This window comes from Wyeomyia smithii, chromosome 1 (assembly GCF_029784165.1).
Source record: "Wyeomyia smithii strain HCP4-BCI-WySm-NY-G18 chromosome 1, ASM2978416v1, whole genome shotgun sequence".
NCBI lineage: Eukaryota > Metazoa > Arthropoda > Insecta > Diptera > Culicidae > Wyeomyia > Wyeomyia smithii.
Genome location: NC_073694.1, coordinates 52,830,910 through 52,848,872, shown reverse-complemented (window position 1 = coordinate 52,848,872; position 17,963 = coordinate 52,830,910). Strand labels below are relative to the sequence as shown.

The 17,963-nt window shown below is 39.0% G+C and overlaps 1 protein-coding gene across 1 annotated transcript in view; it reads left to right on the top strand.

The window, feature by feature from the left end:
* Positions 1–17,705, top strand: part of LOC129718625 (progestin and adipoQ receptor family member 4) — a 93,869-nt gene extending 76,164 nt beyond the window's left edge. Inside the window, exons 4-7 of the mRNA XM_055669560.1 lie at positions 3,821–3,924; positions 4,145–4,282; positions 5,482–5,622; positions 5,974–17,705. Coding sequence (XP_055525535.1) covers positions 3,821–3,924; positions 4,145–4,282; positions 5,482–5,622; positions 5,974–6,084 — 494 coding nt within the window. The 3' untranslated portion in view covers positions 6,085–17,705. The remainder of the gene's footprint in view (positions 1–3,820; positions 3,925–4,144; positions 4,283–5,481; positions 5,623–5,973) is intronic.
* Positions 17,706–17,963: the final 258 nt, after the last annotated feature.

The window sequence follows — 17,963 nt, the reverse complement described above, 5'->3', positions numbered from 1 at the left end:
CAGAGGCCAAAATTGTCTCCAAATGCCATTTTGAAATCCAAGATGGCGACTTCCGTTTTCTGAAGAACAGCGAAAAATGACCAAACATCACTCAATATGGGTATTTCCGGAATCAAAATGATGCACTGAAGTCGCAAATCGACCCCAGACAATATTTTTATTGTAAGACACCATTATCAGGCGATTTCAAAGATGGCGACTTCCGGTTTCAGGCTAACAGCCGTAAATGACCAAATACCATTCAATATAATTGTTTCTGGAGCCAGAATGACACCCAGAGGTCAGAAATTGATTTCACATGCCATTTTGAAGTCCAAGATGACGACTTTCGGTTTCTGACAAACAGCCTAAAGTGACCAAATACTAAGGTTTGCAATATTCCCGGGAATTCCCGGTAACCGGGAACGGAAAATTTTTTTAGCAAAAATGAAATTTTGAATAAAGTTTATCAGTAAAAGGTAACAAAAAATTGTTTAAAATTTCATTCTCAATCCGTATGAAAAACAAATTAAAAAATAAAAACTTATTCAAGTTAACATCAAAAATTCGTGATCGATTTTTGTAGCATATATTTGCAGAAAAGACGGATTAAGGGTCTTCATGTCGTCAATTCATACAATCGCTTCAGATCCGCTGACAATTTTCCTTTAAGCTAACAAATGTTATTTCTTTCTGTAAAACTCTGCTCAAGTCCGCTGAGTCACCGCTGATGTTCGATTTCTAGAATACTTTCAAATCACGAATTACAGCTCTTGCTACATTTAATTGAAAGCTGGTGTCCGATTCTTTCAGCTTGTTGAAGAGAAAACTGAGTGTTAGGCAGGCATTGAACGAGAAAAATATTTGCTATATTTGGTACAGACTTTTTTGGGCAAAATATTTTTTTAACTACAGTAAGCATTTACTGAGCGGGGGCAAACTCATTCGCTATTCTTTTATTAAAGATATTTGCTATGCCATTGCCTACACGCGGCGATTTTTTTGAATAAACTGCGTCTCGAATCTAGTTCTCATTGACATAACAACATTTCAAACCCTTTTGTAGTTTATATCACCATTGATTGAATCGTAAGATTCCGAAAAAGAATTTTGGTTGATTAACTACCATATTTCGTTATTTCCCCATTCGGTGGTTTTATGTGCAAGACCAAGACAAACCAGAAGGAAACGATAAAATACTAAATACAGTAAGGTCCTTTGTTAAACGGTTTTTTTTACGCGGGTTGCTTTTCTTAATTACTCAAAAACAGTACAAGATATCGACCTCATTCCGTTTTCCGTTTTTTGCCATAGGGCATCCTATACCCATTTTCGAAAACATTCACAACTTTTGGTGTAAATACTGAAAATTTAAAATGTTGAATTTTGGTCTCTAGATTGACCACTATCATATTCAAACGAAGGTCAAACATTTCAAAACGGTTTTCTTCGTTATATTTGCAACTCAAAAAAGTCTTTTTTCACGAGATCCCATACAAATTTGGGACGCATCCTTCGTGTGAAAAAAGACCTTACTGTAATCAGTTCAATACGACTTAAAATAAGTCAATCTTAAAGCATTTGGATGCCTACTAATAAACAGATGATTTTTACGTTGAAATACTATACTGACTTTGAGTTATATTAAATGATTTATTTCAGGTTGCACCAGTTTGACGACGTTAGTTTCGCGTTTTGATAGGGTATTTGATTCCTTTGCACTATTGCATAAGAAACTATAGTAAATCTTGCAAAATTTTTCGCAGAGCTCGGGAATCCCGGGATCCCGGGAATCAATATTTCTGTTCGTTCCCGGGATTGCACACCCTACCAAATACCACCCAATATGAGTATCACCGAAACCCGATTGATGCAAGGAGCTAAAAATTGACCTCAGACACCATTTTAAATTGTAAGATGGAAGCATCTAGGAAACAGCCGGAAATAACCGAATATTTCTACATATGGATATTTCCGTGATCGAAATGATGTATAGAAGCCAATCATTCACCCTGAACACCATTTCGAATTCGAAGATGGCCACTTTCAGTTTCTATAAAAACAACGAAAATAACTGAATACCATCCAATATGGGTATTTCCGGATTAGAGGTGATGTACAAAGCCAAAAGTGGATCATTTCAAACGATATAAACAAATCGCAAGGAATCAATGAATTTGGAATGTTTAAAATTATTAAGTTAATCACAAAAATAGGTGGGAAGAGGTTTGCCGGGTCAGCTAGTAGCAAAATAAACTTACAAACATTTTTTTCAGCAATATAACATACACTAGAAGTCTTCATTTGAGTTTGATACAAATACCCAACGGCCAACCGTATAAATATTCAATTCCATTAGGGAGTCTTCATCCCTGCTATTCTTATTCTGTCTAAAGTTGGTATTAACAAATAATAATTGAAAATTATAAATGAAAAACATAAATTTAGTAGCTTTTTTTTTTCTTTCGAAGTACAACACTTGTTAAAACCAGGGTTGCACAAAAATTTCTGCACAAACATTTGAATAGGGGGATTAGGGGCATAATGAGCACACGAGGCGAAATGGGCACCCCTCTTTTATGCGAAACTACGCATTTTTTAATACAATATGGTATGTGGAACTCTTCCGTAGTTACTATAGTATCTCTTTATGTCGAACAAAAGTGGTTTGTCTGTTCAAAATATTGAAAAATATTGAAAAAATCAACTTGGTTCCTTGATGTTGGAAAAATTATTATTATTGCGCATTACAAAATAAGCTTCTACGGTCGTTTAAATGGCTCAATCAAGTGTGTAGACACATCAATATGGGGTATGGGTCGTACCTCAAATTTCACCATCACTAAGGTTTTAATTTTAAGTTATAATTAGTGTTAAAATCTCATGTTAACTTAAAATAATTCGATAGTGGCGGAATGGTCACCTTTAGGTGGGGTGAAATGAGCACACCTTGTCACATAAACTTACCTGAAATTCATCTCAGTAGACTTGTGAGTTTGTCTGTTTCCATAGTCAGTGTTTTTTTACAGTGTTGGTGCGAACATATATTAGAAAATCTTTGAGACCGAATCGGTCAGAAAAACTGTAGGCAGAATTGGCCACCATAAGGCGCGACGGGACATTCACGAAACAAACCGCCAAGTATCACGGCATCCCGCGACAAACGTTAGCCCATTAGTTGTACTTCTATACATTTTCAAGATATGTTCTATAAGAGTGCTCATTATACCACGTGGGTGCTCATTATGCCCCAGTGGGGTGCTCATTGTGCCCCACATGTCGACTGATTGCTAATTTTTGATACATGAATCTAATTTGTGTTTTTCACCACTATACGATAAACTTTTCGGTTTGTGAATAGTGTACCTTTAATTATAGATAGTTAATTCAAGTTTTGCACTGAAGACAGTTTAAAATTTTTGTCGCTTAAATCAGCAAAGAAGTTAGGGTGCTCATTATGGCCCTATTCCCCCTAATCAGAAATCGTTGCTTGATTTTTGGTTCTGCATTATTTTTTATTAAATATAGAACTGTCGAGAACTGTGTAAATCGAAGAACATCACAATAGAGAATACAAGTTAGGAAAAAATCCATAATCGTGTGTTGTCACAGAAACATGTCGTAATGAAGAAAATGTATGCCTCTGTGAACTTGAAAAAAACCTGCGACGACGTAGTCATAAGAAGCTTCAACTGTATTTTTTTTTAATTTTTATTTTCTAGCTAAATATAAACAAGCCAAGCTGACAGTCCATTTATTCTGCGAAACAAAAATCACACCACTTCAACTCTTACCATATTGCCTCTTCTCTCTCTCCCCTTTCTTTCTCTCGCGCGAATAGGTGCCATGCCAATGGTAACGGCCACGGTATACTGCCTGAGGTGGCCTCTAAAATGGTTCCTCATCATAGCCTACTCACTGTTGTGCATTTGGGGCCTGTACAAGGTAAGTTTTTCCACCCACCGGAGCGCCCAATTGAGTGGTTGGTACCGTCGTCGCAGCAGTGCTTTTCTCTGTCTGTGTGTTGGTGTCCAACTTGTACGGCTTTTGTTATATTGAATAAATGTCATGTGTTTTGCAGTAGAAGGGCACTTGACCTTCCAGCGGCCAATTCCTTGACATACACGCTTCCTACATGGTTTCCGTCCGGTTTGTTATTTTTCAGGCTATGACGGCTTCCTCACCGTGGCAACGTAGGCTCTGCTTCCTGAGGCCCTTCGCTATGCGTACCATGCTCACCCTGCTACGGATATCCAAGCTCGGAGGCGGGAATCCCACCTCGCTAACACACGTCTTTCTGCAGGTAAGTGCCGTACTGCTGCTGCGGCTGCACCGGAACCAGTATATATCGTAACAGAATTATTATACTCTCTTTATTACCACCGGCTTCGATGTGGATCGAAATCAAAGCCAAATGGCTTGTGTAATTTAGTTGCATGTCTGGTAAAAAACCCCAGAATGAAGGCTCAGTGTTTCTTTTTTTCTTCTTCTTGAAACTATATACTTTCTTACCGAGGCTCATAAAGCACTCCATGCCAATCGGAATCGATTATCATCGGTGGAATAAGTAATACATCAGGTGGAAAAGGCAATATGAATTCATGATGATGTTGATCCCACACAGCACAGCAGGAGCCGGCTTCTCGCAAACGGGAACCGACCGCCGACACTGTAATGGATATACAATGAATGGACTTTAGGGCTTATAGCCGACAGCCGTCCTAATGGTTCCCGTACTTTACCGTCGTTAGCTGATCAAAAGCTTGATTATTCATTTACCTGCTGCTGTTGCCGGTCAGATCGCCGGATAAGCATGAATTCATGGGTCGCAAAGGAGATTATTTTCGTCTACTGATTTTACTGATAATAATAACATTCTTAGGATATACCTTAAAGTCGACGGAAAATGGAATCATTTTTGTGGCTGCTTTTTTCGCCTCAAATAGAAAATTTTCGTCGGCAGCGCTTGTAGAAGCTAGTGCAGAATTAATACCGCATGAAAGCAACCGAAGCTGACGCCGAGGTTTGTACTTTTCGTGAAAGTTTCCTTGCACTTCGAATAAACGCGCCACAGTACTTCAAGGTTAATCCAATAGTTTTGTTATCTCCCTAAACCGTGCAGAGCTGTTTTCAAACAACTAAACGCTGTCAAACCTTGCATACCAAACCGCTGATAGCTTCACTATTGCCCTAGTTCCCGAATAATGTTGTTTTTCGCTAAATTCGTTTCTTGAAATTTAGAATGAAGACATTGTTTACTGCCTCGGTTACTATCTTTAGCCTGCAAGCACACATCGTTACACGTGCTCACGAACCGGTCCTTGAACAAAGGGTGCCATACCCGCCAGCGGTATTCTGGCGTTTGTCACACATGTTCGGGCGAACGTTGTTTACTCCATAAACTAATTAGCAGGCTCGTAACGAAGGCGACGACGAGGACAATTCTAGTTCAATGCTGCTCAACTCTCTATACACTTTGTCTTGTCTTTTCTTCGTTCACAGGACGCTGTGTCGGCCATGGGTGGCGTAATTGGAGCGATGCACATACCGGAAAAGTGGTTCCCCGGTAGCGTGGATATCTATCTCAACTCGCACAATATCATGCACGTGCTTGTCGTTATGGCCGTCTACTCGATGCATCAGGTGAGTAAATCGCGGTAGCTTGTTTACTGTTTACTTCGAAATTTAATTTCTATTCCTCGAGTTCCTTTGATGGAAGAAAAAAAAATCCGCCGGAAGCAAGCACGAGAAACCTTTTCCACTTTCTAGCTGACAGCGGTAAATCGATAGTTATTTGCATAAATTTAGCAAAAGCTCAGTACGTAACTTTTTGCCGGCGGAGAGGATGCTACCTTTGTCAAAATAGTGTCCCCGTGGGTATGGGGACTTTACCTTTTTGTGTGACCCAACGTCACTTTTCCAACCGATTTGTTATGCTTAAAACCATTACCTTGCCCCACCCTCATTCACACCTTTCCATTTCTCCTTTTCCAGGCCACCATACAGGACATCGAGTGGATGCAGCGTGCCCAGTGCTCTGGTCCTAGCAACCAGACGACTCAGACGAACATAGAAGCCTTCAACGGAACCCATCTGGAGCTATGACCAGTTGGCGCCAGCATCACTTTCAACAACCGTCGGCTAGAACTGTTCGAGCATGTTCGGTGTACCCTGCTGCGGTCACTTGGTGGCCCCTCTTTTGGGTCCCGCTGCGGTCAGCTGGGACTATCGTTCGATGGTTGGTAGGCGAGAAACTCTCACTTCCATTTCGCCTGCCCCCGTTAGAGTAGAGCCAGTCAGGCAGGCCGGACTAAGGCAGAGCGTAGGTTAACTGGAGAAAGGCAAAAAAATACCTAGTTTTATTTGTTGGGGACCTGCTGCAGAGCGGTAGCTGATCCTGCACAGTTTGGGTGTTTGTATGACTGATAACCGAAAGGTGTGCGGTGCGTTCTTTAGTTGAAACAATTTTGCTCCATCGGGGTACGCGCCGTGGTTTGTTCTGTTTGTGTGCACTCTACTAATTTGGCTCTCTCGTTTAATTCCAAAAAGCAAAAACTACCGATAAACGTCACAAAGCCTACTACTATGAACGGCTAGTTAAGCCAAGATTATAATTGAACAGTAGGAAAAAGTTTTTGAAGAACAGCGTAAATGTCATAGGGCCCCACTTGCTTCCTTGTGGGACCCCCGATGATGAACAGCAAATACTACTGAACTGAACAATCTTCTGGGATGCTCTAAGCCTTGGGATTTAATTCTTTGAACTTTACCCGAAATATTTGGTTAAATATAATTGAACTAACATTCCGAATTTCAATCTGAGAAATGCAAAAAATGACTCAGAGTTAAAAAAATGTCATCTTATCGTAAACTGGTTTAATCGTAATGCAAGCTACATTTGTATATTCGTTTCCAATGGGAATGAACTAATATGGAATTAATGGAGCTTCTAAAGACTATGTTTTTGACGTAGGACTACGTCAGTTTTCTTTACACTGATATAGATTCTGTAGAAACTGGAATGAATATGGAACATTTGAGAGGGGAAGATTTCAAAAGTTTATAGCTTTCATACAACTGGACGGAAATTTTGAATCGATGTAAAATATACAAGATTTCTATGATGTGGTAATTATTACCACCTTTTTCCATTTGTATGCTGAAAATTACTGAAAAGTTCCAAGGCCAAATATCTTCATATATTTTCTTCGCGATTGTCTCATTCAAAAAAAGTAGTCGATCCAAGTATAGCAAATTGTGTGTAATATATATTGTATTAGAATCAATTTAACTGGAATTCCCTTACGGCCGTTTGAGGTAAAAGAAAATGAAGTTTTTCCGAATGGTGATAAACAAATAACTAAGACAGATAGTTGAGTTTGATGGTCTTCCGGCAGTTAACTAGAACATTCGCCATGGCGAACGAAAACATGCGTACAGGCATGGGCATGGGTGCAGGGAGTTCTTATTTATAAATTCCGCCTCAGTTTCGCGACAAAATTGTTGGAGTGGATCTTACGCTTCAGTTTTCCTCAAATGGACGCAACTTGAGGACGTTGGGTTGGTTCGCCAACTTGGGTATCACATCGATATTCAGCAGCTCCATCGCCTCCAACGATCGCTTCGAGTAATAGGTCGACGCCAGATCCGGTCAAAACACTGATTATCCGGCCTTATGGTATATTTTTATGACGACGCAACATCCGACAGGCCCTTCGTACTATAAATTCCCCCGTTCAAGGTCAGTCCGGAACGAAAGAAGAGCAGCCAGGTTGCAAAAAGCTCTGTCTAAAGAACATTCCAACGGTTTAGGTAGATTGAAAAAAAACTGACGGTACTTACACCACAGATTCTCAGGAAACACTGGAAATTATGATGGATACTGATGAAGTGCAGGATCAAACTGGAGAGCAGCTAAGCTCACATGCGACTTGGACTGAATCCCAGGAACTTATCTGTACTATATTCAGTAAATCGAAGGTCGAATGGGCAATAGACTCTTTCCAACCATACAAATCTCCGGGAGTGGATAGAATACAACCAGTTATGTTCCAAAAGAGCAAGCAACTGTTTATTCTAATTATTACGGAGATGTGTAAGGTGAGCTTAATACTAAATTATATTCCATCTAGTTGGAGACAAACTAGAATTATTTTCATACCAAAAGCCGAAAAACGAGATAGAACAACCCAGAAAGCGTTTAGGCCAATTATTTTAACTTTCATCTTTTTGAAAACTATGGAAAAATTAATCGACTATCATATTAAAACAGTATATATGAAATCCAATCCATTAGGCAAATTTCAACTTGTTACAAAAACAACACATCAACCACTGACGCGCTACATATGTTAGTAGGAAAAATAGAAAAATCCATCCATGCCAAGGAAATTTCCCTGGCAGCCTTTCTTGATAATGAGGGAGCATTTGATAATGCGTCTCACAACTCAATGAAAATATCCATGGATAGACAGGAACACAACAAAGTGGATTCATGCCATGCTAACAAGTCGCGAAATAACGGCTAAACTCGGTGGCACGTCCCTAACAAGAAAAACTACAAAAGGATGCCCTCAAGGAGGGATATTATCTCCCCTGTTATGGTCATTATTCGTAGATAATCTTCTTTGGAGCCTATCGGAAAACGGCTTCGAAGTGATAGGTTTTGTATACGACGTAGTAATTTTAGTTAGGGGGAAGCACGACTGCGTTATTTCTAATAGAATGCAAACTGCACTTAATCTCACAGCTCAATGGTGTAGGCGAGAGGGGTTGAGTGTAAATCCATCCAAAACAACTATTTTTCCTTTCACTCGAAAAAGAAAATACATTATTCCTAAATTGCGATTGGAAGACACCGATATAAAGCTTTTCACTGAAGCCAAATATTTGGAAATCATACTTGACCAGAAACTAAGCTGGAACACTCAAATAGAACAAACAATTACCAAGGCCACAAACGCCCTATGGGTATGCAGCAGAGCCATTGGAAAAAGCTGGGGTCTCAAACCCAGTATGATACATTGGATATATAGAACAATAATCATACCCAGAATAACTTACGCCTCGTTAGTTTGGTGGCCCAAAACCAATGAAACATCCACTCAAGCTAAGCTAGGTAAAATCCAAAGATTGGTCTGTGCATCGATTTGTGGAGCTATGAGAAGCACTCCATCAAAAGCCCTAGATGCAATACTTCACCTTCTTCCACTTCATCAGGTGGTTCAACTAGAAGCGGAAAAAGTGCTTTAAGGCTAAATCGACAGTGCAACCTAAAAGAAGGAGATCTAACAGGACACCTGAAAATACTAAAAGATTTCCAAATAAATAATCTAATAAAAAGTAAGGAGGATTGGCTGGAGAGGAAACCAAATTTCGAAATTTCTTACAGAATAACAGAGATAGAACGAGAAAGATGGCAACAAGGTGGATCCAAAATTTGGGACGGTTCACGTTGCTTCTACACAGACGGTTCTAAAAGAAATGGTTCCGCGGGTGCGGGATTCACAGGACCAGGAATTAATAATTTTTTTCCCATGGGACACTGGCCAACAGTATTCCAGGCGGAATTATACGCGATAATAGAATGCACGAATACGTGTCTGAAAAGAAATTATCGACACGCAACTATTTGCATTTTCTGTGATAGTCAGGCAGCACCTAAAGCCCTGAATTCTCATTTCTGCCACTCTAAACTAGTGTGGGAATGCATCCTGTCGCTCCGAAAGTTTGCTATGAAAAACCAGGTTAACTTATACTGGGTTCCTGGCAGAGCCGGATTTAAGGGGGGGCCCAGGGGGCCCGGGCCCTCACATTTTTGGGGCCCCCACAAAACGAGAAAAAGTTCTTTTCTCTATCAAAAATGAGATTCAATCAAAAGTTCAATTTACAGTAAGAAAATTTGAACAGACCATTTCAATCTGAAACTTTCCTTCAGTGTTATTTTTTCGCGAGCGCCAATATCACAACCACATCCATAAGATTTCACCTTCGATTCTCTTGGAATGGCACACATTAACACACCATTTGAATCGAACCAGCGCGCATGGGAGATCAAGCAGGAAAGAAGATAATCCACAAGTTTTTTTAATACATTGCTGTTGATTCCGAAAATAAGTTTACCTGTCCGAATCAGGGATACTAGATTTGCGTTGCATAATGCAGATTTTCAGAGTCCGTGTGCAGATTTTATTGACCTGCAGAAGTGTGTACCTAGTTTTTTTCTAGGTTCTGTAGATTATTGCCAGCGTAGCCTTATATTTGCGCAGTCTTTCTCAAATTGTGTGCAAATTTTTGCTTGCGGATCGCATTTTTTTCGAATTGCGGTAGGTTTTTATTTTTCAGATATCAAGAAAAAAAATCCGGATTTCGAGCAGTTGCATACACTTATTTATTTGAGCCTAATGATCTCGAACGCAACTGGAGAAAGGTCTTTATCGAAGATGAAACTGATTGAAAATAGGTTGCGTACGACTATGAAGAGTGAAAGGCTGTCAAACTTAGCATTGTTAAGTTGAGAGTACAATATTCTGAAGGAGCTGAATGTTGATTATTCAATCAATAAGTTCTCTGCAAAAAAAACTCGTAAGAAAAAATTCTAGCAAATTTTTGGTAACTTTTCAATGAGAAATAAGTGTTTTTAACTCGTACGATAAAAAAACGGGTTTGTTTTATTCTGGGGCCCCCACTGTAAACTGGGCCCCGGGCCCCCACAATCGTAAATCCGGCTCTGGTTCCTGGTCATTGTGGAATCGAAGGAAACGAGAAGGCCGACTTACTAGCCAGACAAGGGTCATCTACTAACTTTGTTGGCTCAGAACCTTTCTGTGGAGTCTCCCCGAGCGCTCTAAAAGCTGAACTCGGTGAATGGGAGAAAGCGACCATCAAAGCAAACTGGGATGTCATAAGCGGATTACGACAATCGAAAAGATTCATAGAGCCAAATCGCGAGAAGAGCCTCGTGTTGCTCAGGTTAAATAAGAAAGACTTGAGGACATTCACAGGTCTTATTACAGAACTCTGCGTATGCCGAGTATTAATACAAGGCAGATTGCGTATCTTCAGTAAGGGACACATAGAACCTACCGAAATTTGGAGGGAAAGTCCTGGTGAGGTAATAAACTTCATACGAAGTGCGTTGCCCAACTGGGATAAACGTGCAATGTAGCAACGACATCAACTTGCCAAATAGTGATGTACCTGCTCGTACGCACTTAGAGTAAGGTGAAGCATACCACAGTAGATCAAACAATGGTCGCAGTGGTTCAGTCTTCTACAAGGGAAAAAAATCGCTGTCACTTTCGTTGCGATTCGGGACATGCAGTATGGAAGATGAACAGGGTTGGCTATCTGAACCGAAGTCGGTTCGATAGATTTTTCGTTTGGCGTCGTACACAAATTACGTAACGCATGAAGGGGGGGAGGGGGGTTGAGTCTGCGTTACTTATTGTTACATAGGGGGGAGGAGGATAGTAGGGACAGTACCGTAACTACAATGTTGGCTCGAAATTGAAAATTTTGAGGGGGGTCACATTGTTCAGCGTTACGTAATTTTAGGGGAGGGAGTCATATCGAACGTTACTTATCGTTACATAGGGGGGGAGAGGGTCTGAAATCTAGACTTTTAGTGTTTCGTAATTTGTGTACGACGACTTTCCAAGGAAATCCACCAACATTTTCTCTAGGGAGCTTAGTTACCTCCGACATAATTGTTATACCTTGACGAAGTTTAGATTAGATTTTTCCTTGACGTTGCCGGATGTTAACGGATTTAGCTTCACTACAACCTAGGATCTTTCAATAGGCCGCGGTTCTAAACAGTTTGGTGGGTTTCCCATTTTGAACAGAATCGTCTACTTCACTCCGGAGCAATATCAAATTGCCAGTAGCATAGTCAGCAGACGCTAGATCCGTCCAAAACAATGGAAGAGTAAAAGTTAAAACCAAACCAATATCAACAGAGTCGTCAGGGCAAATTCGACGTACGTTTTATCCAGTGTTGCCACAGATACGGATTTATCTGGTACAGAAAGGTACACACTTAATTTATCTCGGCAAACTTCCCAACAGCTGATCGAGCTCGGCGAAGTTTTCAACAAATGTCAGAAATATATTTAGACGAACATTCAGCAAATATATCGATCTACCGTGAACAGGCAAGTACCGACATTTCGTTTGCCGAAGTTATTGAAAATTCTACCGAAAACTTGTTAAACATTACGCTGATTTCATCAGCTGTTGTGTTCTCGACAATAAAATTTAAGTGTGTACCGATTTTTTCGTTTTTTTATGGTATAGATTCTGTAAGGTCCAGATTACAGATTTTTGTCGTAAAATACAAATGGGTACAGTTTTTTAAGGGTCCATCAATTAAACTGATATTTTCACTTGATATTTTTACTAGTGTACTTGAAATCATTTGAGATGCATCCCTTCATGTTGGTACTTACCCTTTGTGTTAATGTCACGAATAGGCTGCCCTAGAAAAGACTTGTTGAGTTACTTCCAATACCACAGGAGAGCAACACGTCGGCCGGTGAAACTTTTTCCTTGGCACCCGGTAAGCACACAGTTGTCACAACTATCTCTTGCTGGCTTCTTTTTCAACGAAAGAGCTCTGTAAATGAAGAATTGTTTACACCCTAATTAAGAAAATTCACAGTCGTTGGTTTAAACTTACCGCATTTGTGTATTAAACCGAGATTCCACTCGTAAGTAATAGCCATCGGTTCTAGCTTGGATTCAGAAAAAACTGTGCACTTTTTTGGAGGTTTGCCGTTGTTAATTGGGTTCTTGGCTTAACATAATACCGCGTCGTCTAATCGCTGTCACCTGAACTTTTGTTGAACTACCTGGTTACTTGCTTCAGAAGACTGCTTCGGCTGCCGCGGCAACACAGGTCCCATTCGGAGAGTCCTTTGGTGATTTTTTTCTAACCGCTAGATGGAGTGTGATGCAGGTGTTGGCGAAGCTTCTTCCAAGTGATGTCCCGGGCGCGTTATACATGCTATTCTTGAAGCTGTGAATATACATACAGTCAAATCTCTTTATAGCGACATCGCAAGGGACTGTCGTGATAGCGAAATGTCGCAATAAAACGAAGAATTTTAGTATAAAACAGAAGGGACTATTGAGAATGTCGCTATAGCGAGATTTGTCGCTATAAAAAGTGTCGTTATAGAGGGATTCAACTGTATCTTGATATTGGCTGGAAGCGTCTCCATTTTGGCAACGAAAACAACAGCAGAATACTATTATAATTGACATTCTCAATTTTGTAATAACACAGCTAGCAGCAAAAGTTTCTACTAGTAGTAGTTTCTCGGCTTGAAAAAATAAAATGGCAGTCTTGTGGTTTTCCTTTAATAAAACAAGAGCCTATTGGTAGAGTGAACCCAAAAACGTTGAATAGACGGAAGAGGCTTCGTACCAAATTAGAAATAACCTACCTGACATCCAAAATCATGGAACTATTAGACGCTCTCTCTCTCTTCTTGAGACTTTGACTCCTTATATCAAAAACTCTCTAGCAAATTAGGCACAAACCTTTAGAGAGAGAACACAAAGAACGTAAATAATAGACAAGCACATCGGTTGAGTCCAACTACGATTTAATTACGCTAGTTAGATCAATTTTAGGATTGTTTGAAAAAAAGAACTAAAACATATTACCCACTAGTTTAAGTACACTGAAGATGCGCGAAAACTAGAACAAACACAACAACAACAACAAGCTGTAAAGACTTACAACCTCCTGCTAGCGCTGTCGAAACAAAAAGGCTGTTTACTGTTAATTTAGAACAGTTTCTTATTCCTCAATTGATTCCTAATGTGATCTGGTGTAAGATAGGTAGCTATGCAGATTTAGCATATATCAAGATGGCTTGACAAAGTAATTTTTTTTAATTCTTTTATCACCAATATTTAGTGGTTAATTTGTGAGTTCGAAATCCAATTTGTGGTTAAATGGTTTGCCGAGAAATTTTCAAAAAACTGAGTCAAGCTATCTTGAAACATGATTTTGCTTCAAATGAATCGGACAACGATGATATATGCATCAATCGAAAGCTCTTAATTTGTGGTTCACGAAACTGTAATTTTTAAAGTCACAATTACTAGTGTTTGTCGGAAATTTGTGTTTTATTGTTCACGTAGTTCTACGTTTTGTTTATTTGTTGATGACGCTGCTAGCCGCTAGTGACGTTGGCTGTTTGCGGTGTTTGTCACTGCTATACTGAGCGTGCGTGTGGGGAATATGGTAAATATCGAGATTCGGGGAACTTAGGCGTCGTACACAATTTACGTAACGCGTAAAAATCTACATTTCAGACCCCCTATCCCCCTATATAACGATAGGTAACGTTCGATATGACTCCCCCCCCCCCCCCCAATTACGTAACACTGAACAGCTTGACCCCGCTCCGAAATTTTCAATTTAGAGCAAACATCACAGTTACGTAACTGTCTTAAATACTCCCCCTCCCCCCTACGTAACAATAAGTAACGCAAACTCAACCCCCCTCCCCCCTCATACGTTACGTAGTTTGTGTACGACCCCTTAGCCAACACACTTGCTATTACAGGTAGCCCAACAGGCGCAGAATGGATATGTGTAAATTTGTTGTCAAAATGGATACCGGTAACGAAAATGTACTTTCAAAGGAAAGCAATCCAAATTCGACGGTTTATTTTTCAGAACCAGTAGGTATTGCAAACAATAAATATCACTTTTTCATCATATCATTTAGAAAACTTCTTAAGAGTAGCTATATTTTTTAATATCGGAATTTCAATCAACCGGTTTATTAGCATTGAACATAAAGAACCCATTTGGTGCAAAATATTGATCAATTGTCATTTTTTTGACGTCTGGCACAACTTGATACTATAAATGGTTCGATTCTCAAAAAATGCTCGAGTAGCAGCAGCGTAGGCTTTCGTACAACGTAAATTGACGACCATGTTAGGAGGGTGGTATAGGCCATCTTTCGACGATCTACTGCGACCAACTCTGGGAAACAGCGCAGTGACTAGAAGAAACGGAATATTAAAAATGTTAATTAATTACATCAATTTCATTATTTCAAATGGTAACTACGTAATCGATGTAGACGAATTAGAATTCATTTTGAATCTGAGTAGCTAATTATTCAATATCATCTGATACATTTTTTATAAACAAAGCTAGAAATAAACTAAATTTTACAAAAAAATAAAAAAAAAATGTTTACAGCGCTCCCAGCATATGATAATACCGTTCAACGTTAATCGAGTGATGGTACTTTGTGAAGCATTTATTCAAGATGCAGAAAAAAATATAGCGGCACCAGAAGGCGACAAAAAACTTTTTTCTTATTTTGGTCAGCTTTTGTTCTAGGTACTCCTCTGTGCGACGGTGCCACTAGTAACAGACCCGCGGACAGCTTTATTACTTTGCTCATAAGATAGCACATATGCATGGAAAAATAACAGAAGAGCAACATTAAGTTGGATCCCGGCAGCTTAATTGAACATTTGTTTAAAGATTACCGAAACATTTCTCAGAATCTAGGTGATGAAAAAGTGGTAATTATTGTTTGCAATACCTACTGGTTCTCTGAAAAATAATCCGTCGAATTTGGATTGCTTTCCTTTGAAAGTACATTTTCGTTACCGGTACCCTTTTTGACAACAAATTTACACATATCCTTTCTGCGCCTGTTGGGCTACCTGTAATAGCAAGTGTGTTGGCTAAGTTCCCCGAATCTCGATATTTACCATATTCCCCACACGCACGCTCAGTATAGCAGTGACAAACACCGCAAACAGCCAACGTCGCTAGCGGCTAGCAGCGTCATCAACAAATAAATAAAACGTAGAACTACGTGAATAATAAAACACAAATTTCCGACAAACACTAGTAATTATGACTTTAAAAAATACATTTTCGTGAACCACAAATTAAGAGCTTTCGATTGATGTATATATCATCGTAGTGCGATTCATTTGAAGCAAAATCATGTTTCAAGATGGCTTGACTCAGTTTTTTGAAAATTTATCGGAAACCACCTAACCACAAATTACCACAAATTGGATTTCGAACTCACAAATTAACCACTAAATATTGGTGATAAAAGAATTTAAAAAAAATTACTTTGTCAAGCCATCTTGATATATGCGCAGATTTAAATATTTTTTTTTTGTTTTCCTAAGCTTTTTTGTTTGATTTTTGTTTTCGATTCTAATGAAATAAGCACACTTCTGAATGCGTTCTTTGCCTTAACAAAAAAGCGACCGTTTTATTACTTCAAAATCGAGTCGAAAAAATCAGTAGTTTTAACGGCTGGGCACATAGCGCTAGAATTTGTCACACATTTTGGCCAACTTCAACTCGCAAAAGTTAGCTCGAAGCTAGCTTGAAGCTTACCAAATTGACAATTAAGTGCTGAAGCTCAAAGCATCGACCAATAATTGTAGCAGGAATTAGAACAAAAATAAAAGAAAGAGTACCAGTAAGTAAATAGATTGCGTAAAGAAGACCTAACCCTTTAATGAGTATAGATAACCCCTTCGCGATAGAACACATGAAGCAATAAACGATAGTATTACGCATACCAATTACTAGTGATAAAATAACCCCAACTCAATAACTAATTTGCTCTAGGCAGTATTTCAAATATGAAGTTGATGATAACGTCATTTCCAGACAGCATTAGAACGAGAAAGTGCTCGAAACAAGTCGGGTTTCCTTCGCAATTCTGTGGATCGCCAACTGTTGCAATTTGACACACTGCTAACAGCTGTCAAACGTAGAACGCAGCCGTTCAACCCTTCCACATTTATTATGCATTGGAACATATCACTGAAAAAAGTAGCTATCATACAGAGATTATCTTCCCTTACTTTGCTGTAAAAAAATGCCCACACAAATTAACTATTGATTGACGCGAAAGGAGGACGGGAAAAACGGAAGGCAACTAAAAGCATCAAAACTTGTTGGTTTGTTCTATCGAACAATGTAAGTTACTGGAAGACAAAAAACCAACTTTGTGATATAATTATAAAGCTAATTGAATAAATAAATAAATAAATAAAATAGTAGAATAATGACGCTCATGACATGAGATTTACGTTAAGCAATTACAGTATAATAGAGAGTTTGTCCAACAGTTTTAGTAGTTTGGGATCCAGTCCCATCCTTTTGTATAATACCTGTACATTTCAGCCCAATTAGAAAAGTATAAAAAATCCTCAAAAATAACGCTTCACAACCTACTAGCGGCACAGATAGCCGAATTTAGATACTCAAAAATCGATATAAACATCTCTATATTACGATTGATTTTAGATTAAAAATCGTTCTGAAAAAAAATCTTCTTCTCTCGTTACGAGTATTAACCGAAAAACCGATTGAACAGTTTATACAATCAAACCATTCGCGTATTATAGTTGATTTAGGTGTGTGCAAACAATGTTGTCAAATAATCAAACTCATCCACCTCACAGATAAATGTGAGTGTGACTCATACGAATCGCATTTTCGCTTCGACGTTTCGGACGTCGTGCATTCATCTTCTGCATTCATAGTACTCCGGTCTCTCTCTCTCTCTCTTCATACCAAAAAAAGATAGAGGAGTGGAATCACACTATGAAACAAAAAGTAGACACTCTGTTGCACATGAACTTTCAATTAAATTTATCCCACGCTAATCAATACTGGAATAAATTCTTTTACAAGAAACTATCAATTCGTTTTTTTTTGGTATTTATGCGATGTCGTATGTACCCTTCCTGATGAAACCGCGAAAACCATCCCTAAGACTTCCGAAAAAAAGTACCGTGAGTTTTGCGTCAAGAACAGAGAATGGTAAATGTTTTTCGTTGTAACCATACAAAAACATGGTAATTTCATTGTGAGCTTCCAGTTATTACCATGTTCCAACAACGTTTTTTGGATCCACCACCAACAATAATTTTACCATGAAAAACATTATCAGTGACTTCTA